Raw genomic sequence first — 26,627 nt, forward strand, 5'->3', positions numbered from 1 at the left:
CAGGATGAGCGCTGCAATCATACTGACACAGCACAGACACACTGACAGAGCAGACAAAAACATTCACTGACAAAAGAAAGGCCTCCCGGTATAAGGGGGAGGGGCTTACTGACACAGGGAACAGATGGTCATTTCGGTTTACATTTGGATTTTGACAGACAGTCATTCAGGGGGTCAGTTACCTTGGCTCGTTTCCTCAACAGCTTGGCCAGTCGGACCACGTATGGCTTGAACTCACGCTGGTGGGTCCCCTGTCTGCGAACTTCCAGTCCGGAATCATCTGAGGCCTCTGGGATGAAGGCCCACCGGTACCTGCAGCGAGCGAGAGACGGACAAGGCCAGTGTATCAGGTGAGGGAGTGTTGAGAGGCTAGGTGGCCATGTGCAGGGGATGATTAAATAAACTGAGAAGCTAAGGGACTGCGTGCAGTTATGAATGAGAGGAATGAGATGATAAGGAACCATGTGCAGGTTTGCCTGTGACAGCGTTATGTGAGCAGACGAATCACGCACATCTGGAACTGCGGCAGGCTCTCGGAGGGCAGGGCCAGGGCAAGATCCAGCAGTTTACAGGCTGACAGGTACAGGTTGAGCCAGCGCTGGCTGTTGTAGGAGGTGGAGAAGCCATTTCCACCAGAGTAGGTGGTCTCCAGCCCAGCCACTGCTGGTCCTGAGGTCCTGAGGACATGACGCACAGCTCTCAAACACTACAAATACACAACTCATCTCACACACAGCAGGTACACACTGCATATCACACACTGACAATACACAACTCATCTCACATACTGCATCTCACACGTAATGCAAATACACACTGCATCTCACACAAATACATGGTGCATTTCACACTGCATCTCACAACCTGTGAAATCACACACCCTGAAAATACACACTCCATCACAGACAGTGTATCACACACATACGCAATTCCATCACACATGCTGAAACTCACGGACATGATGATAACATTTGTTAACACTTAAAATACTAGGAAAACAATGATAGAAAATTTCTTCTCGAAGAACATTCACATTCAAAGAGTACAGTCACACAGACTGGCCTATCCACTCAAACCTTCTCTATTTTACATTTTAAGTCCAGACACATGGCATACCACACTGAAAATAAAAACTTCAGACACACTCATTCCCACACATCTCAGCGAAGTGGAGTGACAGACAGGTGTGTTTACCTGGTGATATCATCATCAGAGATCAGCTCCTGTTCCATGAGTAAAAATACCTGCACCTGAGAGTAGGAGAACAGATGACCTTTCACCTCTGAACAGTGCACTGTGACAAAGCGAGGAACTGTGTTTGTAGAATGTGCATTGTGTATAGTGCAAGTGTGCGTGCGTGTGTGTGTGAGCGTGCATGTGTACTATGATTATGTACATTGTGCGTAGTATGTTTGTGCATTGTGTACAGTGTCTGTGTATTGAGTATTGTGTATGTATAATGTCTGTGTATTGTGTATGATGTGTGTACTGTATATAGTGCGTATTTTGTATATTGCATATAGTGTGTATTTGTGTATAGTGTATCTTGTGTACAGCGGGTGTGTGTGTACTGTGTAGAGTACGTGTCTCACCAGCTCAGTGATCATGGTGGGCCAGAGTGAGGTGAGGTGCTGGGGAGACATGCGCAGCAGCAGGACTCTGAAGAACAGGAACACCTGAGCGTGCAGGATGGGCACCTGGGGCAGCCGCAGGCTCTCCACCAACCGCTCTGAGACACAGAGAGCAAAGATTGCAGGCTTTACACAGCTTTCAGAATATACCACCGTTACACAACCTACAGAATATACCAGCCTTTACACAGCTTACAGAATATACCAGCCTTTACACAGCTTACAGAATATACCAGCCTTTACACAGCTTACAGAATATACCAGCCTTTACACAGCTTACAGAATATACCAGCCTTTACACAGCTTACAGAATATACCAGCCTTTACACCGCTTTCAGAATATACCAGCCTTTACACCGCTTTCAGAATATACCAGCGTTACACAGCCTACAGAATATACAACCTTTACACAGCTTACAGAATATACCAGCGTTACACAGCTTACAGAATATACAACCTTTACACAGCTTACAGAATATACCAGCCTTTACACAGCTTACAGAATATACCAGCCTTTACACCGCTTACAGAATATACCAGCCTTTACACAGCTTTCAGAATATACCAGCCTTTACACCGCTTTCAGAATATACCACCGTTACACAGCTTACAGAATATACAACCTTTACACAATCTACAGAATATACCATCCTTTACACAACCTACAGAATATACCAGCCTTTACACCGCTTACAGAATATACCAGCCTTTACACAGCTTTCAGAATATACCACCTTTACACAACCTACAGAATATACCAGCCTTTACACAACCTACAGAATATACCAGCCTTTACACAGCTTACAGAATATACCAGCCTTTACACAGCTTACAGAATATACCTGCCTTTACACAGCTTACAGAACATACCACCTTTACACAACCTACAGAATATACCAGCCTTTACACAACCTACAGAATATACTAGCCTTTACACAGCTTACAGAATATACCAGCCTTTACACAGCTTTCAGAATATACCAGCCTTTACACAACCTACAGAATATACCAGCCTTTACACAACCTACAGAATATACCAGCCTTTACACAGCTTACAGAATATACCAGCCTTTACACCGCTTACAGAATATACCAGCCTTTACACAACCTACAGAATATACCAGCCTTTACACCGCTTACAGAATATACCAGCCTTTACACCGCTTACAGAATATACCAGCCTTTACACAACCTACAGAATATACCAGCCTTTACACAGCTTACAGAATATACCAGCCTTTACACAGCTTACAGAATATACCAGCCTTTACACCGCTTACAGAATATACCAGCCTTTACACCGCTTTCAGAATATACCAGCCTTTACACCGCTTTCAGAATATACCAGCCTTTACACAGCTTACAGAACATACTAGCCTTTACACAGCTTACAGAATATACTAGCCTTTACACAGCTTACAGAACATACTAGCCTTTACACAGCTTACAGAATATACTAGCCTTTACACCGCTTTCAGAATATACCAGCCTTTACACAGCTTATAGAATATACCAGCCTTTACACCGCTTACAGAATATACCAGCCCTTACACAGCTTACAGAATATACCAGCCCTTACACAGTTTACAGAATATACCAGCCCTTACACAGTTTACAGAATATACCTGCATTTACACAGCTTACAGAATACTTGGGAAACTACTTTTTTGTAGTGAAGGGAAGGGTATTTTAATCAATGCGAATTTTAAAGAAAAGGAGACAGGCAGGTTCTACAGGTGACAGAGCATGAGAGACAGGGACAATGCAGCAGGTTAGAGAGAAAAGGCCAGTGTAGCAGGTTAGAAAAACAGGGTTAGCGTAGCAGTTTAGACAGACAAGACCAGTGTAACAGTTTGGAGAGAAAGGGCCAATATAGCAGTTTAGACAAACAGAGCCAGTACAGCAGTTCAGAGAGACAGGGCCAGTGTAACAGGTTAGAGAGACAGGGCCAGTGTAACAGGTTAGAGAGACAGGGCCAGTGTAACAGGTTAGAGAGACAGGGCCAGTATAACAGGTTAGATAGACAGGGCCAGTGTAACAGGTAAGAGAGACAGGGCCAGTGTAACAGGTTAGAGAGACAGGGCCAGTGTAACAGGTTAGAGAGACAGGGCCAGTGTAACAGGTTAGGCAGGCAGGGACAGTATAGCAGTTTAGACAGACAGGGACAGTGTAACTGGTTAGAGAGACAGGGCCAGTGTAACAGTTTAGAGAGACAGGGCCAGTGTAACAGTTTAGACAGATAGGGACAGTGTAACAGTTTAGACAGATAGGGACAGTGTAACAGTTTAGACAGACAGGGACAGTGTAACTGGTTAGAGAGACAGGGCCAGTATAGCAGATTAGAAGGACAGGGTCAGTATAGCAGGTGAGGGTGTGCACATAACAGGCATGGTTTCTGACCCTGAATGTCAGGCAGGTATTTCTGGTACTGGTCCACCTCGCTGCTGTAGATGGTGAAGGCCAGGCGTTTGAGCAGCATGGCTCTCTGCTCCAGCTCAGCATCGCGGTTGGTGAACAGATTCAGAGAGCTGCTCTGAGCTACGGCTACTCGTGCTGTGCAGGAACACACATGCCCATTAATAAAACATACAGTACACGCAGCTATTAATACACATTCACCACTCACAGGCACACAGAAGCATGCGCTCATGGACAAATGTGGTTTGGCGTGAGAATGTGCATTAGGGGTGCATATCTGTGGTAGATACTCATTACACAAGATTATACAAGAAAGTCAAACACTTCCAAGAAGACAAAGTGGCATGAACCTTTACTGGAATAAACCGATATGGAACAAAAGCCTGTGTTAATTCATGAATGACAGTGTGTGCAAATTTTCATGATACAACACGAGTTTGTGTTCTATAGAGCTTGTATAAAAAGGATCCAACCACAGATATCCTTACAAAATAGCCATGTGTGACAATACAATTTTAAATAGAAAATTTAAGTTTAAGGTGTCCCCTTCTGTAATCTAATTTGGTCACTAAGCAACAAGAGTTTCAGTTCTGAACCTAGCTAGCTTTCAGAACGGTATTAATTTCACACTCACTAAAAACTGTTACTGTTTTTAAGTTGCTGGCAATTTCCAACTCCATGCAACTTAAGTGAAACCCTGGACAGCCCCCTACGAAGATCAGGATATTGAACTGAGGAAGCTGAGGGGGATGATAAAACTGGAATTTTTTTTTAATCAGGGCTGACTGCATACAATATTTTCATATGTAGGATTCTTATGTAAGTGAAACATACATCAACATAAAAATTATGAAAATTTCACTTAAACATCCTGTGTGATAAATATTGCATCTGCTGGGATGTCTGGTTCACAAATCAGTGTCCATGACCAAAACTATCCATGCAAGACTTGCAAGTAAATACTATGGACGATATTTGAATATGTCCATTTTGGGAGTATGTCTGTGGCGGGGGTGGGGGGGGGGGTGGTATGTTTCTGAGGTGTGTTTGGAGGTCGTGTCTGGGTCATGGCGTCTGGGTCATCCTGTGAGGGGAGACTCACTCATCAGGTCTCTGAACGTGGTCTTGTCATGGGTCATCAGGTGGTCAATGATGGCTCGCCAGCTGAAAGACAACACAATTAAGCAAAAGGCGCAATCTGTTAGTCAGAGGCCACGACCCCTGTGGCTTGTGATGCGTGACACAGACTGAGGAAGGTTTGAGCGAGGTCACGGGGGGAGGGGCGGAACAGCACTCACTGACTGACGCAGGAGGAGTCCATCTGGAAGAAGGTGTGGTCCATGAAGAGGTCAAAGGCCTCCTTCTTCCAGGCACGGCGGGTGTACTGGTACCCACTGAGGCTGCTCAAGAGCTGGATACACGCCCGGTAACTGGGGGCATTGTGGGCACTGCAGAGACCACACACACACACACACACACACACACACACACACACACACATGTAATAAACTGGTGCAACACCGGTTGCCTGAGTGGACATGGGGATGGAGCCTTACCTGTGGTTGCGGAGGTAGGGCACCACATAATGCATAATGTTGACCAGCAGGGGGATCACCCTCTCCTTCTCATCACTGTAGAACACCATGTCCAGCAGATGGGCCAGCACCTGTAACCAGGCCAGCACATGAGGGGAGGGGGATTGGGGAGGGTTTCAGCAGTCCCGTCACTGTATAGGGCCTGTCAGCAAGATGAGGATCAATTGAAATAGGTTTAATTTTACTAATCAAACCCCGCAGTTTTAACCGTTAACACCCTCATTTGATGTCCTCTGAATACCAAACACAAGTGCATCAACAGTTAAAACATTTCACTTATCCAACATCTAAAATACATTTATTTGATTTAATTTGGTAATTATCATCAAAGATATCAATCATGAATTGAATCATTGAAATCGTTTATAGGCAGAGAAAACTGTTGGATCAACCTTTATCAAAATGTACAACTCACAACCAGATGACAATTAAGAAATGTATTAAATTACAACAACTATTCACACCTACTCCAAAAACGAGGTTCAACTACCTTAAAACAATTAACAAAAGTTACAGACATGGGCAGTCACACAAGAAATGAATGAACTCAGATGCCCACTTCTAACTGTTACAAACTTCTTTCCAAGTTATCAGAACTGCTAGGAGACAGCCGCATACTTTATCTAGTCAAAGAGAGGAGGGGGATAGACACCCCCTCTTACACACACACACACACACACACACACACACACAGACCCACATTCACACCCCAAATGGCAACCCACCCCCAAAAATCCCTGCTCAGTGTCTTATCTCCAGGCTATGCTGGCCGAGCACTTAAAAGCTTCCGACGGCTGAGAGCCGCCAAATGGTGAATCACACATCCGACAGGCCCAAGAGAGCAGCAGTGCCAGCCGTTCCACAATCACACACCCCCCACGGTCCATGATTGCAATCTCTCTACTCCTCCCACTCCGCAAATCTCAAATCCCCCCATCTGGTCCTTGATTGTGAACACCTGTTCCATAAGCACATTAGCCTGAAAAGGCTAATGTTGCATAGGGTCCCTAAAAGCACAGGTGCTGCCCTGCCCGGAACACCACAGTGCAGGTAACACACTGCACTGTGTAACTACAGCATGCTTCTCAATAGAGTAGCACAGTGAACTGTCAGTACAAGGCAACACAACAAATATCAAACGTTACTTCTATCACATTCAATACAATGCATCTCTAAAAACTACTACACACTGCTTTAACTTAGGCCACCAGTTTGTCTCTGTCTCTGCCACATGACCTGTAGGATTTTAACTTGTACTTCAACTGTCATTTGCCAGGGGTGCTGTAGGCATTCAAATGGCAAAGTCAAGTGACCACTTAAAAAACTGAGTGGTTAACTGTGATTTTAGAAGAACAGTACGTTGACATTACCTCAGCCAGCAGTGTGAGGGCATGAACGCTGAACACAGATGGAGTGAAGCTTGATGCCTCTGCCACGGTCAGCATCAGGTCTGGAACACACAGACAAGGCCACACCTTTTCAGAACAGAGCTTTCTGGAACACAAACACAGCTCTCCATTTTAGGCTGATAACTCCAGTCCAGGGGGGCACAGGGTCTGACACAGGAAGTGTGATGGGAAGTTATACGACCAGCAGTGGGCACTGAGAGCACAGCCTGCAGACCTCCTCTGGACTGGAGCTCACACAAGTCCACGCCCAACCGTACCCTCCACGTCCGCCTCCAGGCTGGCCCCATCCACCACGATCTGGGGCGAGGCCTTCACCTCCAGGTTCCGCCTCAGCCAGGTGGTCTGCTCCAGGGAAGACCCCGCTATCGTCCCAATTGCCTCCACCACCTTGTGGGTCACGTCCTGATGAGAGCAGGTGGGGCATTCAATAATAAGTATACACTTCTGCTTTAAAATAATGTCCTCAGCCACATTTAATCGCTAATATATGACTTCATTAAATTTTGCTACAATCTGTGGCGCCTCAGTTAATGATCTATGCTTAATTCATAAACAAGAGTGGGAGAGAGAGAACAGGAACAATAAACAGACAGGGATGAAGGGGTTGGGAGGAATGACAGAAGCAGTGCAGAGAAATAGATGCAGGCGGCAGAAGACAGCAGGACTGGGGTGTGCTGCTTTTACCTGTAGCTCACGCTGGTCCTTCTTGTTCTCCAGGTTAGGGTTCTTCAAGATGAACTCATTCAGAATCCTGGGAGAGAAAGACAGACAGACATTAAGATGTGCAGACAGCCTCCTCCTCTACAACCACATGTGTGTACAGTACATGCGTGAGTGTGTAAATGAGTGAATGTGAATGTGCGTGCTTGCATGCGTGAGTGTGTAGATGAGTGAAGGTGAATGTGCGTGCTTGCATGCGTGAGTGTGTAGATGAGTGAAGGTGAATGTGCGTGCTTGCATGCGTGAGTGTGTAAATGAGTGAATGTGAATGTGCGTGCTTGCATGCGTGAGTGTGTAAATGAGTGAAGGTGAATGTGAATGTGCGTGCTTGCATGCATGAGTGTGTAGATGAGTGAATGTGAATGTGCGTGCTTGCATGCGTGAGTGTGTAGATGAGTGAAGGTGAATGTGAATGAGCGTGCTTGCATGCGTGAGTGTGTAAATGAGTGAATGTGAATGTGCGTGCTTGCATGCGTGAGTGTGTAGATGAGTGAATGTGAATGTGCGTGCTTGCATGCGTGAGTGTGTAGATGAGTGAAGGTGAATGTGCGTGCTTGCATGCGTGAGTGTGTAGATGAGTGAAGGTGAATGTGCGTGCTTGCATGCGTGAGTGTGTAAATGAGTGAATGTGAATGTGCGTGCTTGCATGCGTGAGTGTGTAGATGAGTGAATGTGAATGTGCGTGCTTGCATGCGTGAGTGTGTAAATGAGTGAATGTGAATGTGCGTGCTTGCATGCGTGAGTGTGTAAATGAGTGAATGTGAATGTGCGTGCTTGCATGCGTGAGTGTGTAGATGAGTGAATGTGAATGTGCGTGCTTGCATGCGTGAGTGTGTAAATGAGTGAATGTGAATGTGAATGTGCGTGCTTGCATGCGTGAGTGTGTAAATGAGTGAAGGTGAATGTGAATGTGCGTGCTTGCATGCGTGAGTGTGTAAATGAGTGAAGGTGAATGTGCGTGCTTGCATGCGTGAGTGTGTAAATGAGTGAAGGTGAATGTGCGTGCTTGCATGCGTGAGTGTGCGCTGTGTGGCATACCCACCCCAGTATTAGAAACTGTCCAGGAGAGGGCAGCCCCAGTTGTATGGAGTCCTTCAGCAGTGCCAGGAGGGCAGGCCAGCTGTCCACTAAGCTGGAAACAGGGATCCTGCGAGAACAAGAGAGGAGGTCACATCTGTCTCCTCCCACATCACACACCAGTCTAACATTGGACTATTCTGCATAGGAATAGACTATTCTGCTCATGTGCAATCTCAGGGTAACAACTGAATGAGCCGTCTTGCATTTATATTTTGCTAATTACGTTGAACTGCTCCCTGCTGATAAACACACCAGCATGTATACGTTTTACACTTAAGCAGGGTATGATGAGCCTGGTTAGAGCTCAAAGTGAATCTGTGGTGTAACAGTGTTATAATGCTGACAAGGGGTGTAACTGGGTAAGAATGGACTGGAAGCGGGTCTCTGTCACCTCTGCACGTAGGCGTAGAAAAACTGCAGCATACAGACCTCCAGGGAAAGATGCTTCTGTTCAGGGAGAAGAGAGAGGGAAGAGAGATGGAGAAAACAAGAAAGACAAAAGAGGAGAGGTGAGATTGAGAGAAGTACAGAGATGGCGATAATACACAGAGAAGAAGCAGTGGAGAAGAAAGAAGTGATAGAAAAGAAACAGAAAGGAGACAAGAGTTGGAAAGGAAAGGAGATAAAAAGAAGAGTGATTGGAGTATAAAGGAGAGGGAGACAGAAGGGGGAGGAGAAAGAATGTCAGTGCGACATAACCTACACAAAATCAAACGAGCACAAAACTACAAAAAAATCACTGAAGGACAAGCAGATTGCTTACAGAAGAATGTTAGTCTGCAACTCAGCTGTTACAAATACTTAAAAAATAAATAATTTCATTTAAAAAAATCAATAAAACAGTAACATATGAATACCAATATTTTTACAGAATGGGTACATTAACTTTAGTACATTAACTCTTGAACAATCTGCTCAACTGAAAGGTAAATTCTGCCGTGGTTTTTTGCTTTGTGTGCCAGTTAACAGGTTAATGGATGTTTCATATGCTATCAGCACAACGACACCACTTCCAGTGAGACTCATAATAGTTCTTCATAATTTTTAATACATTTTTGAGGAGAAAAAAGTATAGTCCAATCAAATATGTTAAACCATATATTTGTGTTAAAAAACCAGATCCATGACACTGCTTGCTGTGAGCTTAATCCAGTTTTTCGATGACATATCAAGAACAGCCCCTTTTTACCATATACAGTATGTACTGTTTGAACACATGAGGTTATATAAAAGGGACAATTAGGTTATTTTGACATTAGAGCTCTGTCTTATAGCACTCTTGAGAGTATTCTACATAATCTTTCGATATAAAGTGTAGACATGTCCCTCAGTGTGTGTACGGCAAAGGGCAGCTCTCATTAATTGATTTCTGGTGCTGACGCGCTGAGAGGAGAGGAGCAGTGCAGTGTGAAATGGAGCAGGCTGAGTTCAGACCTTATCTTTGGCAATGGCGGGCGGCTGTTTCAGAACCTCTTTGACCGTCTGCATCACAGTCTCGGTGCGCATGGCGCTGACTGAACGCACCAGCTCCACCAGGAGGAGCTGCTCATCACTGGCAGTGGGAATCACCTGGAGAACCAACACAGACCCAAACAATCAAGATCAGAACCAACACAGACCCAACCACTCTAAATCAAAACCATCACAGACCCAGCCTTTCAAAATCAGAACCAACACAAACTCAACCACTCAAAATCAGAACCAACACAGACCCAACCACTCAGAACAGATACCAGCATGGGCCCAAACACACAACCAGAACCAACATAAATTCAACAACTCATAAGCAGACAATACTCCTCAAAACCAGAATCAACACAGACGCAATAACTGAAAGCGAACTGGACAAACACTCACAACATGAACTGAACACATGGATGAAACACATAAGGTACAATTACTCAGAACCAACAACAAACCAAAACACACAATGCCTGAACCAAACCCAAAGAAAACCCAGCCAGAAAACAAATGATTAAACACACGTCTGAAAGCTCAGACCCACAGACTGCCAAAAACAGAATTCAGAACCAGTGGACTCAAACACTCAGAGCCAATAACAGACAGACCAGCAGAGGCAGAATAAGACAAACAGGTCAAGAGGGACACCAAACATCAAGCATCATGCTTCGACAGCTGACATAAATAAGTCGGTAGAGGTCATTCCTTTGGTCATAGCAGTTCTAAAATTACATTTTTTCTTCCTTGTACCATTAATAACCATCTCTCCAAGTTTCACAACATTGTCCAGTTCGCCAGAAGACAAACCGGGAGGCAAACAGACCAACACAAAAGAGTCATAATGTAACCTTAGCCCCATCTAGTGGGATCTAACATAACTGCAGACCCATCTAAGTGCCTTTAGATATCCATCATGCGTATTCACAGATATGTGCATAAACTGTGTGCATGTTCACTTCCATACCAAGCTTGTGAAGTATCCAATTTTGACTTGACACGAATAGTCTATACCTCAAGACAACCATCAGGCCATGTGTACGCACATCTAGAGGTTGAGAAGTTGAATTTCAAGCAGCAGTGTCTATTTCAGCTAAATCAAATAAGGGATTTGGCTTGGGTACAGTACATTACCGTACCAGTTTGATTTAACATACAGCAGGAGAATGACAAGCACTCAATATAAGGCTTGATGTTACACAATCATCAATCTAAGCAGTAATATGTATTATTGTTCACAGGATTTACAGTGGTGAAAGAATATAAGGCATACTATGAAATACACAAGTATGTGATGATGGCAGGGAAACAGGACCAAGCGAATAACACATGAAATGGCATGAATGACCTCACTGCCTGCCCCAGTGCAGTGCAGTGCAGTGCAGAGACGTGCTCGGTGAGGTAGCCTCACCTTGTTGCGGGCGAGGCTTTTGCTGTGTCTCCTTTCGTTCCAGACGTAGGCGATGGCAGCCATGAAATGGGCCCCGTGATTCATAGATATGGGCCCTAGGAGCTCCAGAATCTGCTGCCTGAGGTTCTGCGCAGAGATCAGAGACGTGTGAGTGCACAACACCCACCCCCAGCCACAAGAAACAGCCCAACAGCCCCCAATCAATTAAATGCCTATAGGGCACAGAAATAAGAGAATGTGACCAAGGACTGTGTGCGTAAGAGAGAATGTGACCTTTGAATGTAACGATTGACCAGGTTGAGGGGAATGTAACCAGGTGGAGGTACAAGACCGAGCTTTGGACATGAGGAAGTGTGATTGGGCAGGTACAGATCTATGACCTGTATTGCGTGAACGCGACTTGGTACAGGACTAAGCCTTAGATGAAGGAATGCGAGCTGATGGAGGTACAGTAAGCAACAGGACTGGGACTTGCGTTGAGGGAGAGCGCCCAGGTGGAGGTACCTTGGTGGAGCCCAGGTTGATGTTGGAGGTGGAGGCGGCGGAGGCTGCAGCAGGCCGCTCGGAGCTGTCGGCCATGTACAGAACGCTCCACAGCAGCGTGACCGAGGACATGATGGTGTGCAGGATGGACAGAATCCCAGCACGGGCCTCCGACAGCTGCTTCTGATCCACACTCACCTGCAACTGTGAGAGAAACTGAGATGTCATTGATTGGTCCAGGCAAGCACTGGTATAGGTACAGATGCTCAGGATGACTGTGATTCCTTCAGAGCTTGCTCACCTGATGGTACTGGGAAGACTGGTCCAGCAGGCAGTAATGAATGATGGCAGTCACTCCCTCCAGCACAGTAAGAATCAGGTCAGGCGGGATGCACAGCGCCATCCACTGGGGCCTAGAGGTAAAAGCATAAGAGCATTAAACATATGGCCAAAAATGTCATTTTGAATCCATCAAGCTCAAATGGACACAAACAGGGTCGTACTTGGTGTCAGACAGTCCAGTCTCGTAGCGGTACTGCTGGATAAGGTTGTCCAGGTTACGGCAAAGCTGGAGGGTGACGGAGGCCACCACGCGGCGCAGCACCCTGCCCATATAAGGCAGCGTGGCGGTGATGAGGCCGATCCACTGCGGGTGCATCTTGCAGGTGTAGTGCTGGTGGAGGGCGCGGATGACGGCACACAGGAACATGCCCTGCGCCGTGATTGGCTGGCCCTGGAGGTACTGCAGCGAGGTCATGGGCTGCTGCGGGTTCACATGCTCCACCTCCCCCGGCGGCTCTGGCCCCGGCACAGGCACCGCCCCCAGCCCCGGCCCCGCCCCCAGCCCCGCCTCCCCGCCCTCCTCGGGCGGGGCCATGACGCGGCGCTCCAGCACCACCAGGCTCTGCAGGAGGCGGAGCAGCTGCGACTGCACCGCGCTGCAGCCGTCCATCTGGTCCTCCGACAGGTTGACCACGCTGTCCTCCGACAGCCCCTCCTCCACGGCCGGCAGGTTGGCCCCGCCCGCCCGCTGCTCGTGCCACTTCTGCGCGCTGAAGATGGTGGACAGCAGGCAGTGGAGCACCACCTTCTGCACCTTGCACTTGGAGAGCACGTCCCCGATGAAGCTGGAGAAGCCCTTGGCCGAGCCCTCGGCCACCTTGGAGAGCTCGGTGAAGAGCAGGGTGAGGACCTCGATGCTGGTCAGCTGCATGCTGCGGTTCCCCGCCAGGTCCTGGGGCGCGGCCGCCACGTGCGCCGAGTAGTAGCTGCGCAGGAAGTAGAGGCAGAGCGAGATGAGGATCTCGATGAACATGGCGCTGCGGAAGGAGTGCGAGTGCGAGTCGGGCGGGATGGCGCTGTAGAAGTCCTTGCCCATGACGGAGATGCGGTGGCGGGCCAGCAGGTTCTGCAGCAGCGACAGCTGCGGCGTGTACGTGTTGTTGATGCTGGTGGTGGAGATGGCGCCCACGAAGCCGGCCGGCGCGGCCTTGAGCATGGCGGCGACGGCCGAGAGGGCGTGGAGGGCGCGCGAGGAGTCGTAGAGCTGCAGGTAGAGCAGCACGTGCTGGTAGAGCGGGTGGATGTTGAGGCGGGCGGGCGAGGCCGAGCGGCGGGCGGCGGCGGCAGTGGCGCTGCCCCCGGGGGAGCCCACGTCGCTCTCGATCTCCGACACCTCACCCTCGCCGCAGCTGTACCAGTTCTCCAGGTCCAGGCTGTCGCCGAAGAAGATGTTGGGCTGCTTGGCGCGCTCGGCCTGGGCCCGCCGCTGGCGCTCCTCCTCCTTCCTCTTGCTCCTCTTCACCTTGGGCTTGGCGCCCGGCGACTTGTCGGCCAGCCGCTCCATGATCTTGCTCTTCAGGCTGAGCTGGGTGCTGCTGTGGCTGCGCTTGCGGGCGCGGTCGTCCGGCCCCAGCAGGGCGGGGTCGGGGGCGGAGTCGGGGAGGGTGACTATGGAGGGGGAGGAGCTGTGGCGGGTCATGCTCTCGTGGGGCTCCTCGTCCCCCGTGTCAGAGGTCACCGACAGGAAGTCCAGCGTCTGACCAGCTCCAGGCTCCGAGGGGCCGTGGCCCCGGGCGGGGCCGGGGTCGTACTGCGGGCCCCCGGAGGTGTCCGAGGAGTTGGAGCTGTCCGAGTCCACCTGGGCCGGCCAGGGGTCCGAGGGGGACGGCGTTTTGGACGCGTCCTCCTCCTCCGCCCGCGCCACCCGGTCCACCAGGTCGGCCAGCAGCGCCGTCACCGCCTCCTTCACGGACTCGTCCTCGGGGGGTGCGGCCGGGGCGTGGTTGCGCGGGGCCGGGGAGCAGTCGCCGCCGTCCCCGTTCGGCTGCCCGTCGGGCTCCTCGAAACTGGGCTCCTCGGTGGAGGAGCGGGACGCGCCCGACTCAGAGCTCGGCGGCTCCCCCTGCTGGTCCTGCGAGGGGAAGTTGGTGCTGAGCGGCAGGTTCTCACTGCTGAGGCTGAGCAGGGACAGGCTTTCGCTCAGAGGGTTCACCGTGAGGCTAAAGGGCTCCATGTCGTCCAGCGGCAGGCCACACCCATGCCCCGCCCTCGGATCGTCCGCCTGCAGCTGGCCAAAGTCTGACAGCAGTACAGTGAGAGAGGGAGAGGTGAGCAAGGATATCTGTGATGATGACACTGATAATAATAATAACAATAATAATAATTCCAGAACATTATTTATTCATGTATGTCACAATGGGGTGACATGGCTCAGGAGGTAAGAGCGATTGTCTGGCAGTCGGAGGGTTGCCGGTTCAAACCCCAGCCTGGGCGTGTCAAAGTGTCCTTGAGCAAGACACCTAACCCCTAACTGCTCTGGCGAATGAGAGGCATCAATTGTAAAGTGCTTTGGATAAAAGCGCTATATAAATGCAGTCCATTTACCATTTACTGTGTTTTTTTTTGGGTGCACTCACGGTCTGAGAAAGACATGTAGATCGGCCCCGAGCCGTCGGGGTCGGTGGGGCCGGGGAAGGCCCGGGCCCACTGGCACTGGGCCTGCACGCGCTGGATGGACACGCGGTGGGTCTTCGGGTGGAGCAGCAGCAGCAGCAGCGGCTCCAGCACTCGGGCGATGTCGTGTCTCTGCAGAACCTGGTTCAACCAGGCCCGGCCCACCGCGCTCGCCGAACCATCCCAATAACTCAGACTGTCCAACATGATGAAGAGAGACCTGAGACAGACAGAGAGAGAGAGAGAGAGAGAGAGAGAGAGAGAGAGAAGCAGAAATTAGAAAGGAGGGAAAAGGAAAACAAGAGGACGGTATTATTAGAAGCTATGGAGATTGGTCAATAGTAGTTTAAAAAAGCCCCTCTGTTTGTTGGTTCTATCATCCAAAATGTCGAGACAAAGACTCATGTGTTATAAAGTGGCTAATTCTTTCAGTCAACTGGAGGAGGAAAACCTATAATGGATGAAAAAACAGCACATATGACACTGCAGAATACCTGTCAAAGGTGCGATTGAAAGGGGAAGACTTGGTGATGTTGAGGTCTCTGGTCAGGTGCCAGAGCACAGAAAACTTCACATGGGCCTCCAAACGAATTCTCTGTAAGTCACACAAGCTTTGGATTAACCGAAAATGTGCAGATCTATCACACCACAATCACTCAACCCTGAAACCACTGTAAAATAACACACAGACAACAAACAATCACACCTTTAGATGGCTCATGGCACATGACCCATGTCACAGAACCTGCCCTCTCAACCCAAATCCAAGCCCTAATAATTTGATTAAAATAAATGTTTGGATCAACCATCACTTTCAAAGAATTGTATTATAACATGTTTCAAATTTAAATTTAAATTTTTTTTAAATTTTTAAATAATTACGCACACGCAAACGCACACGCACATGCACACGCACATGCACATGCACATGCACACGCACCACAGGACTCACCTTGTCCCAGTGCATGAGCTGCTGGCTGATGACGTCCTCACAGATGCTGGAGGAGGGCACCAGGTTGTGCAGCTGGTAGAAAAGCTCCACGCTGCGCTGGTGGTGCTGGGGCGTCCCCTCTCCCAGCTGGTCCCACAGGATCAGGGCCACATGCTGGAGGGGGACACCAGCAGCAGTTTGAGACAGGTACAGAACAATAGCTCCCAAACTGGGTCAGGACCAGTAGTGAGGGAAAAGTGGGTTGAGAAATTCAATAAATTCATGTATCCTACACTTGTGTAACTTATGATGTAATACACTTCCCTTTGACTTACACACCAGTCAAATTAAACACTGCACCTGGTACATGGCCTGTTACCAGTTATGCAGTTCTTCAAAAATATTTAAATTGCATATTTTCAATGTATATAAGCCTATATCTTGATATGTTGTTAAAATTGCTATTTTCATCCAGAAAGCTGCTTCTTGCGTAATATACAACCTCCCCAGACTTAGCCATGTCACTCCTCTTCTCCTCTCTCCACTAGTTACCGACTCACATTAAATTCAAAATCTTGGCGCTAGCTAAAAGGACCGCTCCATTATATCTTCAAAGATCCGGCTCTATAAACCTGCCAGACTTCTCCACCCCGGCTGCCCGGCCCCTCCTCCCCACCTCCCTGCTCATCTCAGTCACGCCACCGGTCTGTTCTGGCCCCCTGGTGGAGGAATGACCTTCCCACTGCAGACAGGACAGCAGAAACCCTTCCCTTCTTCTGAAGCAGGCAGAATATCCCACCTTATACTTCGCCAGTCCTCCCCAACTTTCCTTAACCATCCACTTTCTTTCTATTTGAATTTGGATTCTGGGAGAGTAATGTTACAGGGATAACTGTGTAACAGTTAGCTGTGTAGTGGTACATGTAATTGTTGGGCTGAACTAGTTTATTATCTGTGCATTCTCGGTAGTGTTGCACTTTAGCATTCCTGAGACCAACAATGATGTCTCAACTTTCGTAAGACACTCGGGATAAGAATAACTGATAACTGACTGCAACATATTACGGGGTGAAAAATGTATTTGCACATAAAGCAGATCCTTGAGAAATACTGCTCCAGACTCTGAAAACAAGCACCTGCCCGTAGGGCCGTCCATCCCTCCACTGACCTTAAAGAACTCCGTCTTCTCGGCGATGAACTTCAGGATGCCCTGGGTGAGGGGGGGCCTGATCACCACAGCGACGCGGCCCTGGCTGGGGCTGACGGGCTGGTGGGTGGAGTCCGGGCCGCCCGTGCTCTCGGCGGTCACCATGGCGACGGACTGGGCGAGGCCCACCAGGTCCATGACCAGGGAGATGGCCACGGCCTGCACGCTGAAGTCTCCCGCCGAGCAGCAGGCGTCCATCAGCGTCTGCAGCCAGGGGGCCGGCCGCACGTGTTCGCTGTCTGAGAGACGGACAGGTGCGCGCGTTAGGCCCGGAGGACAATGCATTCTACAGCATGCTTTAGCCTTGCATAACATTACATTTATTCAGCAGACGCCTTTATCCAAAGCGACGTCTGCACAACTACAAAACACAGGTTCCATAAGGTACAATACTCATTTAGTACAGCTATTTCTAGCCAAGAACACAGTTCAGTTCACGCAGTGACCACTATTCTGACCTAACTTACACCAAGACCTAACTTACATATACACTTTAATTACATACAGACATTGCATATTACACATACACTTCAACTACATACAGGCCAGAGCTAATAAAGGCCAGAAATGTTTATTAAAGAGGGACAAAGATATGCATTACTGACTGAGATGATCATAATAGAGGAACAGAAGATGGAGAATATGTTACAGAAGATAAAAATGAAAACAGATGTTCACTGTGAGGGTAAATATTTATTAAAGTGATGGGAGAGACATTTATTATACAGGGGAGAGATCACCACTATAGCAAAAAAATAAAGGTTTATTATAGCATTGATAAAAGAGAGTAAAATGGTGTAGGACAGACGTGTATTAGTATTCATGATGAGAGGCATAAAGGGGGAGAGATGGACATTATAGTGCTAATTAGAGAGCACAGAGAAGTAGACAGAAGGCACAGATGCTCATTGATTTCAGAGGGAGCTCACTGTTCCTTTGATTCCCACCTGTGAGCTCTTCCCTGGTGGGCGTCGACTTCAGGTTGCCCTCGGCGATGTAGACGGGGAAGCTGGAGCATTCCAAGAAGAGCTGGCAGGCGGCAGTGAAGGCGCCCAGGCACTCCCTCTGCTGCGCCCCCTGGTGGCCAGCCCTATCGTCCTCCGATGCTTCGCCCTCCAGCCCCGCCCTCACCACCTCCATGTGCGCAGGCCTCTCCCTGCCCCCACCCGCAGGGGGCGTGATGTGCAGGGTCACCAGACGAGTCAGAAAGTGCTGGAACTCCTCCAGGCAGCACTGCATTACCGGCTTGTCCTGGGGTTTGGTCTGGGCCGGCCCCGCCCCGCCCCAGCCCCGGCCCCGCCCCACAAGGCCGTCGCTGGGAGAGGAGGCGTCCTCTGGTCCACCCTTCTCAGAAGGGGAGTCCAGGGCAGCAGCAGGAGCTTGGGCAACCTCCTGGGGCCGGTCTGCCTGGTACTGGATGAAATCGGAGAAGACGCTCTCTGAGGACTGGCTGCTGGGGATGCTCTCCCTGTCCTCCGGCCCCTCCCCGCCAGGGGGTTCCAGGGCTGTGGCCAAGGCCTGGAGAGGGAGAGAGGTAAGAGGGAGAGAGGGAGAAGGGGAAGGAGGGATAGAAGCAGAGGGGAGTGGGGAAAGGTTAAAAAACTGCTCTGCTGTTGGGGATTACCCCGATATCAACACCAAGTCTACACCATTACAGTTACAAGCTGCGGAGGAGAAGCCCTCATCCACAGGGACTTGCACAGACACATTTTTACAATCCATTTATACCTGGTTATTTAAATAAGGTCATTCAGGTTAAGTGCCCTGCTCTGGATACAATGGTAGTTCCCCACTGTAGAATTCAACCTGCAACATATAAGCCTTGTTCCTGTTCCTGAACTACTTTACTCCACACTGCTGCAGCCTCCACACACATGCCCAGCATGCCATTTTGTGGGCAGGCTCAGGGACTCCCAGCACAGTCTTGTGCTTCTGGACTCAGATGGTGAATGGCGTGCATAGAGTTCCCAGGTAGGAGGAGTTGGGGGGAGGGGGAAGGTAGATACCCACAGGGCCAGCAAGACAGCCCATGAGCCTCCACAGGGAGCGAAAGAGGCACATCTGCTGCCCCCACCCTAGGGTACCCCCCCCCCCCCCGCAAAGTTTTCACTATTCGCGCTCCATCGGAGTCTGAAACGCGGAGAGACAGGAGACGAGGCAGAGCCAGGCTCCGAAACACCTTCAATCGCATCTGTCTGGGGCCGCGAGACAAGACCCTGCCCCTGTCTGTCCCGGGACGGCCCAGAGGGGCGCGGCCGGACGGGAAAGGAAGCCCATTGTTTCCCGTAAAACCGCCGTCCCCGACGCGCAGGCGTCCTGGCGGTAACAGCCGCAGCACAGGAAGGCTGCTCTGTGGCTGAGGGGAGGCCCGGCGCACGCCCACGGCACTGCTGCCATTAGGGCGCACGCAGAGAGCGGCAGGAGCGTCCTGCACGGCCGCTCACGCCAGGGAGGGTCTCATCTAATCTCCGCTCGAGCGACGAGAAAGAAAGACGAAGGCCTCACTGCCAGGCTTTAAACACAAAGAGAATGAGTCTGGACTGATTACCACTCCGAGCCATGTTTGAGTCCCCCCGACAGGGACAGAACTATTGGGGGGCAGCACGACATGCCCAACAAGGAAAGAGAACAATTTATTGCATGAGAATCAGGCTTAATGAGGCTGAATGAACATGTGCACACGGCCTTACAGTGACCTGACTAACGATGCGCCACCCTGCTCTGCACCTCAAAGGCCACCGTGTCTGCTGGCTTCCCTTCAAACAGCACTTTACCGCATGACATGACTAATTAGTGCAGCCACGGAACCAAAAACCTCCTCTTCCCATTCTGAGAGTAGGAAAACAAGCAAGGACCAAACAACAGTGTATAGCATATATTCTCTGTTGAGTAAAGTGTGTTAAATGCCATGTAAATGGCACTCTAATGTGTATATCACACACATACATGTGGTCTATAGCACGCAAAGCTTGCTCTATAGTATGTTATGTGCACTCTATAGTACATGATAAACAGTAATAGATTGGATGAATGGCCTCTTCTCTTCATTATGCATTCTTATGTAGTATGTAAAGGGCATGCTGTAGAGTGTAAAGGACAGTAGTTTAAAAGCTATTTTGTAGTGTGGAAAGGGCACTCTTCTGCACTGGGTAAAGGGCACTCTGTAGGGCATATGGAGCACCCTGTAGTGTGGAGGCACTCTGACATAGAGCACCTGTAGTGTGGAAAAGGCACTCTTCTGCACTGGGTAAAGGGCACTCTGAAGGGCACAGAGAGCACTCCTGTAGTGTGGAAAGGCACTCTTCTGCCGGGGGGGGGGAGCTGAGGTAAAGGGCACTCTGTAGGGCATAAGGAGCACCCTGTAGTGTGGAAAGGGCACTCTTCTGCACTGGGTAAAGGGCACTCTGCAGGGCATAGGGGGCACACTGTAGTGTGGAAAGAGCACTCTTCTGCACTGGGTAAAGGGCACTCTGCAGGGCATAGGGCACCCTGTAGTGTGGAAAGGGCACTCTTCTGCACTGGGTAAAGGGCACTCTGAAGGGCATATGGAGCACCCTGTAGTGTGGAAAGGGCACTCTTCTGCACTGGGTAAAGGGCACTCTGAGGGCATAGGGGCACCTGTAGTGTGGAAAGGGCACTCTTCTGTGTGGTAAAGGGCACTCTGTCATCATAAGTGCACATCTGTAGCACGTACTAAACCGTCTCATAAGTGCTCCACGCCGCCGTCTCCCCGCGCTCTTGTCCCTGGCGGCGGCAGTGCCGCCCCCCGGTGGCAGGGTCAGGGGGGACACGAGGGGGGGCTGGACCTTGCTGAGGATCTTGGAGCAGAGACGCAGGCAGTGCGTAAGCTCGCCCAGCTGCAGGGCCTGCAGGTGGGAGGTGAGCGCGGACACCATGCGCAGCAGCAGCTGGGGCAGGTGCTCCGTCTGGATCTCGATGTACGTCTCCTGCAGGGGGCAGCGAGGAGTCAAAATCACCGCCGTTGGTTCACTCTCAAAATATACGCCAAGAAATTAGAGAGAGCCTAAAAACTTTCAATAATTTGGCGTGTTACTGCCTTTCAACACCGCTCTGTAAAGCCGAATTTCCTTTAAACACACTGCTGGGTGGATCTAACTTTCCTCTCAAACTGCCTCTTCTACAAGCAGTGGTAATGTCAGCCTTCTCTCTTATAACGGCTGTGCATGCACTTAACTCCAATACCTTAAACAGTTATTATACAGTTATTGTCCGGAAACAAGAGGTATTAAGCACATTTTTAGATTTATCTCATGTTATATTCTCTTCATTTTGAGGTGTATGTGGTGTCGTAACATTGACGGCACATGCAAGACAGACACAGAGCCGAGCTGGGGCGACATTCCACTGTGGCAATACTGCATTCTAAAAGTTATTCCCAATAACCAGTAGTAATTATATTTCCCAAAAAAATTGCAGTTGCAGTTATTCCTGAAATGACCACATACTGAATTACATAAATACTGTGCATGTGCATTATAAATGAACACATGCATAATGTATAGACAGGCAGCTGAAACATGGCCCCAGCATGGGCACAGCAGTAGGAATACAGAGAAAGGCAGTGTACTGTACCTGGCAGATTACCCTCATGCTTCTAGTGGGCTTTAAAGAGAGAGAGCAGAGATTTGAAGAGACGAGCAAGCAGAGAACAGGGGGAATTATTCCACACAGACAGGTACACTTGTGTGCTCGCACACACGCACAAGAACGCACGCACGCATGAACACACATACTCTCATTCACACACACACACACACACACACACACATAGTAGGTTTTTAAACAGAGGGTACAAGATAGCAAGTCAGGAGCCTATTTGTCATGGAAAATGGATTCAATTAAAAATGTGCCTCTACAAACACACCATTGTGGAAAAGTAAAAGCAATAGAAATTCTTATGAGTCACCCTTTCATTTTATTGCTTAGAGTGAGCCTTGAACAGGAAACAGCAATACCAAACTAAAATATGGAGACAGGTCGGATGACAATGATTGTCACATCTGAAATAACGTAAAGCAGCGTCAGCAAAGTTTCGCTCAGGCTACAGTTAATTAAATAAGCAGAGCCACAGCAGTCTGCAAGTCAGGGTCTCATACTGTTAAAAATAAAGCGAATGAGAAAAATCACAAATGCATCCGCCACCTATGCATGTGCAGTCAGTCAGTAAGTTAGCTGATGCTGAAATATTTGAAGGTATATTGCATATAATTAAGTATTATAATAAAGTATTATAGGATTATGAAGTATAATCCTATCACATCCTCACTGTTATACACACGCCCACACTCAAATGTACACACATATCCACGCTCAGGCATACACAAAGAATAAACACCTCATAACTCACACACACACACATATACACTGATAAGAGGCACACACACACATACACACAAAATCACAGATTTATATTTAATGGTCTACATTAGAAACAGCACAGACATGTAGGAAAAATGTCTCCATTGAATAAGATACATTGAAGGGGTTTGTGAAACTGAACTCTGACACAGCAACCAGCAGAGAAAAGGCCTGAGAGAAAGTGATTATGTGCGGGTGGGAGTGAGAGTGTAAGTGTGTGAGCGTGTGTGTTGGTGTGAGTCTGGGCATGTATGAGTGTGAATTAGGGCTGGGCACTATACCTTACTGATATACCAATATAGATTCACACAATAGTATATGCGGGTTTGCGATACTATCATCAACGACAGTTCATTGTTTTTCATCCAATGAATATTAAAAATTGCACAACGCAATATTATGATAAAGAATTTGCGAATTGAGACAACTTGAGGCAAATTGGCTCTTTTGAATGAAACTCACTCCATTTTTAAAAAAACATGTCATATAACTCCAGTGGAAAAATGCCTCACCTCCTACACATTGCAGATGGACCCTGTATAGTGTAAAACTGGGGAATAGATTCTCCATGAAAGGCTCCTTAACACATTTTGAAAAGACATGGAGACCTCTTCTGGACTATACTGACAGTTTACCTGTCGCACCCTAGTCTGACAACAGCTGAATTTTCAAATTTTTTTATTTAATATTGTTATTTTTAGTATAGTAGCTAAACATTTGCAGGTTGCACATTAAGGCTGTTTTTGTTTACCATCCAATTTTTTGAATGCAATATTTCACACCATTCAGTGCTACTGTTACAATATATTTCAGTTTACTTCTTGTGCAACTGAAATACTAAATATCGTAAAATACAGTCATACAGTCAATAATATGAAAATTATCATTTTGGCCATATCGCCCAGCCTTAGTGTAAATGACATTAAGTGTGTGTGTAGGTGAGTGCCAGTGTGACTGCCTCTCTCACCAGGGAAACGATGTCCAGCAGGAAGTCCACCAGGTGACAGAACTCCAGCAGTGAGAGTTCTGAGGGCTCAGATTTCCCAGCAGCCCCCACCTGCAGGTGGGAGTTCAGGGTCCTCCTGGAGGGAAAGAGCAGGGTTAATCACCAATTTGGATTTTCAAGAGGCAGATGTATACACACGCACATGCGCGCGCGCGCACACACACACCTGCAACAGTCCTCGAAGCAGCGTGCGATGTAGTCCCACATGTAGTACGGCTCAAAGGAGTTGAAAAGAAGATTTGCAGTTTTTATCAGCTCTGCAGTTTTCTTGTTCTCCCGCAGTTTGCTGCAAAAAAAACATCAAAACAACAGAAGTCACATTGCTGCTATACACATGTAAGCACAACACACATGTAAAAACACACCTGAACATACATACATGCACATATATACATACACATAAAAACACTGGACACATATGGACAAATATACTTGCACACATACACAGATACATATGAACTTACTGTGCACATATATACATGGGCATGCACACAAACACACTATAATATACACACAAACACAGATGTACACACATTCTGTTCACTGCACCTCACAAACCCAAGCACACCGTACATCAGTATAACCCTTGGATGTTGTACCAAACACGCACACACAAATACACTGACTGTGTGTGCGAGTGCGTCTGTGATTGAGTACTTGTGTTCATCCATACAGCTCGCGTGCGGACATCAGTCTCCTACCTGCTGAGCTGGGTGTGGTCCTTGCTGAAGGGACTCTGGTTCTGCAGGTCCAGTTCGGCTCGGCACTGCGTGTACAGCGTGCGGAACACCTCGATCAGAACATCCTCCAGGATTGCCGGGCCTGGAGGAGTAACCGTGGAAACACAATATATAAATGACCTCATGGACTCCTTGTATAGTTAATTGCGTGTAGGATATGTTCTCACAGTGTGCATTATACATTCACACACAATGTCCATATCCAGTTAATGATGCTTCACATACCCAGTAACGGCATGTGCTGCACCCACCTAAAGGTGCACATTACATGCAGTGAACAGCGTGCGGCCTACCTAGTTCCGGTTTGTCCAGCAGGCTGAGGAGGATGCGGAAGGGCTTGAGGTCATGCATCAGAACGCTCTCCTCCTCCCCGCCACGGGCCTTCCCCTGCAGGATCCCCACCATCGCCTGAAACACACCCCACAGAGTCACCCCACAAAGGCCTCTCTACTCTACTCTACTCCCACGAACACTCACACTGCACAGAGACACTGACGCATGCTGCTCTTTATTAATGACTCATGGTAGAATAAAAGTCATACAGTATGTGTGTGTTTGTGAAGCTGTTATTTGTGTTCTTCTTGTACTTGTTATTATTATTCATTTATATGTTATGTATTTGTTATTATTATACATTTATTATGTTGATTTTGTATATTATGTGACTTCTGTGATGCAGTTGACCTGGCTAATACAATCGCATGCAGAACCAATATCTCAAGTGTGACAATAATGTATCCAATTTCTGATATTTTTTCTTTTGCCAAGAAGTGTGTACCGTTTCAGCCTTTGTAATAAAAAAACAGCAAGAAATGGCAGCAGGAAAAATAATTGTTCTTGACGTCTTTGAAGCAGCTATCATTCCTATAACATGTGTGTGTATGTGTATTCAGAATCAGTGGCTCCAGTGAGTGTGTGGGTTTGGGGCTGTTTTCGTGGTCTACTGATCAGAGATCAGCTTTGGAACAGATGCTACCTGCAGTGCCCAGTTCACCCACCAGGGGAGCTCCAACCAGATGGCACACAAACAAAAAACACAGACAAAAACACAACAGTCCCCCTGTCCATAGCCCTGGAGTGGCAGGGAGTAATAAAAACTCATCCAGATGGGGAGATCGAGTGCAGCTTCAAATAACTCCCACAAGAGTCCAGAAAAACAAGAAGGTGGTGTGCCAGAATAATACTAATTTCTGGCTGTACCTCACGCTGAATCCTTTTGCCCTGAATCTCCTTGGTCGTGCTATTGTTTTCTGCAAGCATGTCTGCTTGCGTGTAAGTAAATGTGTCACATATGGGGTTGAGTCTGCATTTACATGTACCGAACATGTGTCTGTGTGAGCACATGTGTCTGTGCGCGTGTGTGTGTGAGAGAGAGAGAGCGAGAGAGAAACTCAATGTTGTGTATGTGTGTGACACTCTACGTTGTGTTGTTGTGTGTAACTCTGTGTATGTGTGTGTGAGACACTCTACGTTGTGTTGTTGTGTGTAACTCTGTGTATGTGTGTGTGAGACATTCTACATTGTGTTGTTGTGTAAGTAACTGTGTGTGTGTGTGTGTGTGTGTGTGTGTGTGTGCGCGTGTGCACATACCTGCACCAGCATGTCCTTGGAGAAGGTGTTGCAGTAGTAGGTGGCGTGCTCTTCTGGACTGCTGTTCCGCGTGCTGCGAGGGCCTGTTCTCACACCGTTGTTATCAAAGCCTGAGAGATACACACACACACACACACACACACACACACACACACACACATACATACATACACATCCGTGAGCATCCACAAGCAAAAACACACACAAGAACACAGACACATTTACAGAGGAGAGAGAGCTGTGTATGAAAATTTCACTCCAGAGCTGTGCAGAACATGGACACTTACACAGGAGAACAGACACTTACCAGCGAGGTCATCCACAATGATTCGCAACAAGAGACAGAACAAAGAGGAAATAAACACTGGGGCACAACTCTACCACACATGACCGTGTCTGTACCACACAACTCCACCACACATGACCGTGTCTGCACCACAACTCCACCACACATGCCCGTGTCTGTACCACACAACTCTACCACACATGACCGTGTCTGTACCACACAACTCCACCACACATGACCGTGTCTGCACCACAACTCCACCACACATGACCATGTCTGCACCACAACTCCACCACACATGACCATGTCTGCACCACAACTCCACCAT

General features: G+C 48.3%; 1 protein-coding gene across 1 annotated transcript in view; it reads right to left on the reverse strand.

Moving 5' to 3' along the window:
* dop1a (DOP1 leucine zipper like protein A) overlaps positions 1-26,627 on the reverse strand; it is a 33,295-nt gene that overhangs the window by 591 nt on the left and 6,077 nt on the right. The window contains exons 9-39 of the mRNA XM_064342424.1: positions 26,014-26,123; positions 24,717-24,831; positions 24,385-24,505; positions 23,850-23,969; positions 23,645-23,759; positions 21,892-21,921; positions 20,993-21,245; positions 19,979-19,983; positions 18,246-18,816; positions 17,260-17,537; positions 16,113-16,265; positions 15,655-15,755; positions 15,124-15,380; positions 12,709-14,785; positions 12,507-12,618; positions 12,227-12,409; positions 11,723-11,848; positions 10,288-10,422; positions 9,245-9,300; positions 8,816-8,920; positions 7,738-7,804; positions 7,311-7,455; positions 7,015-7,094; positions 5,606-5,715; positions 5,348-5,497; positions 5,152-5,213; positions 4,032-4,184; positions 1,593-1,729; positions 1,195-1,250; positions 513-677; positions 183-312 (exon numbers count right to left, since the gene is read on the reverse strand). Of these exons, the coding sequence (XP_064198494.1) occupies positions 183-312; positions 513-677; positions 1,195-1,250; positions 1,593-1,729; positions 4,032-4,184; positions 5,152-5,213; positions 5,348-5,497; positions 5,606-5,715; positions 7,015-7,094; positions 7,311-7,455; positions 7,738-7,804; positions 8,816-8,920; positions 9,245-9,300; positions 10,288-10,422; positions 11,723-11,848; positions 12,227-12,409; positions 12,507-12,618; positions 12,709-14,785; positions 15,124-15,380; positions 15,655-15,755; positions 16,113-16,265; positions 17,260-17,537; positions 18,246-18,816; positions 19,979-19,983; positions 20,993-21,245; positions 21,892-21,921; positions 23,645-23,759; positions 23,850-23,969; positions 24,385-24,505; positions 24,717-24,831; positions 26,014-26,123 (6,278 nt within the window). The remainder of the gene's footprint in view (positions 1-182; positions 313-512; positions 678-1,194; positions 1,251-1,592; positions 1,730-4,031; positions 4,185-5,151; positions 5,214-5,347; positions 5,498-5,605; positions 5,716-7,014; positions 7,095-7,310; positions 7,456-7,737; positions 7,805-8,815; positions 8,921-9,244; positions 9,301-10,287; positions 10,423-11,722; positions 11,849-12,226; positions 12,410-12,506; positions 12,619-12,708; positions 14,786-15,123; positions 15,381-15,654; positions 15,756-16,112; positions 16,266-17,259; positions 17,538-18,245; positions 18,817-19,978; positions 19,984-20,992; positions 21,246-21,891; positions 21,922-23,644; positions 23,760-23,849; positions 23,970-24,384; positions 24,506-24,716; positions 24,832-26,013; positions 26,124-26,627) is intronic.

This window comes from Anguilla rostrata, chromosome 1 (genome assembly GCF_018555375.3).
Source record: "Anguilla rostrata isolate EN2019 chromosome 1, ASM1855537v3, whole genome shotgun sequence".
NCBI lineage: Eukaryota > Metazoa > Chordata > Actinopteri > Anguilliformes > Anguillidae > Anguilla > Anguilla rostrata.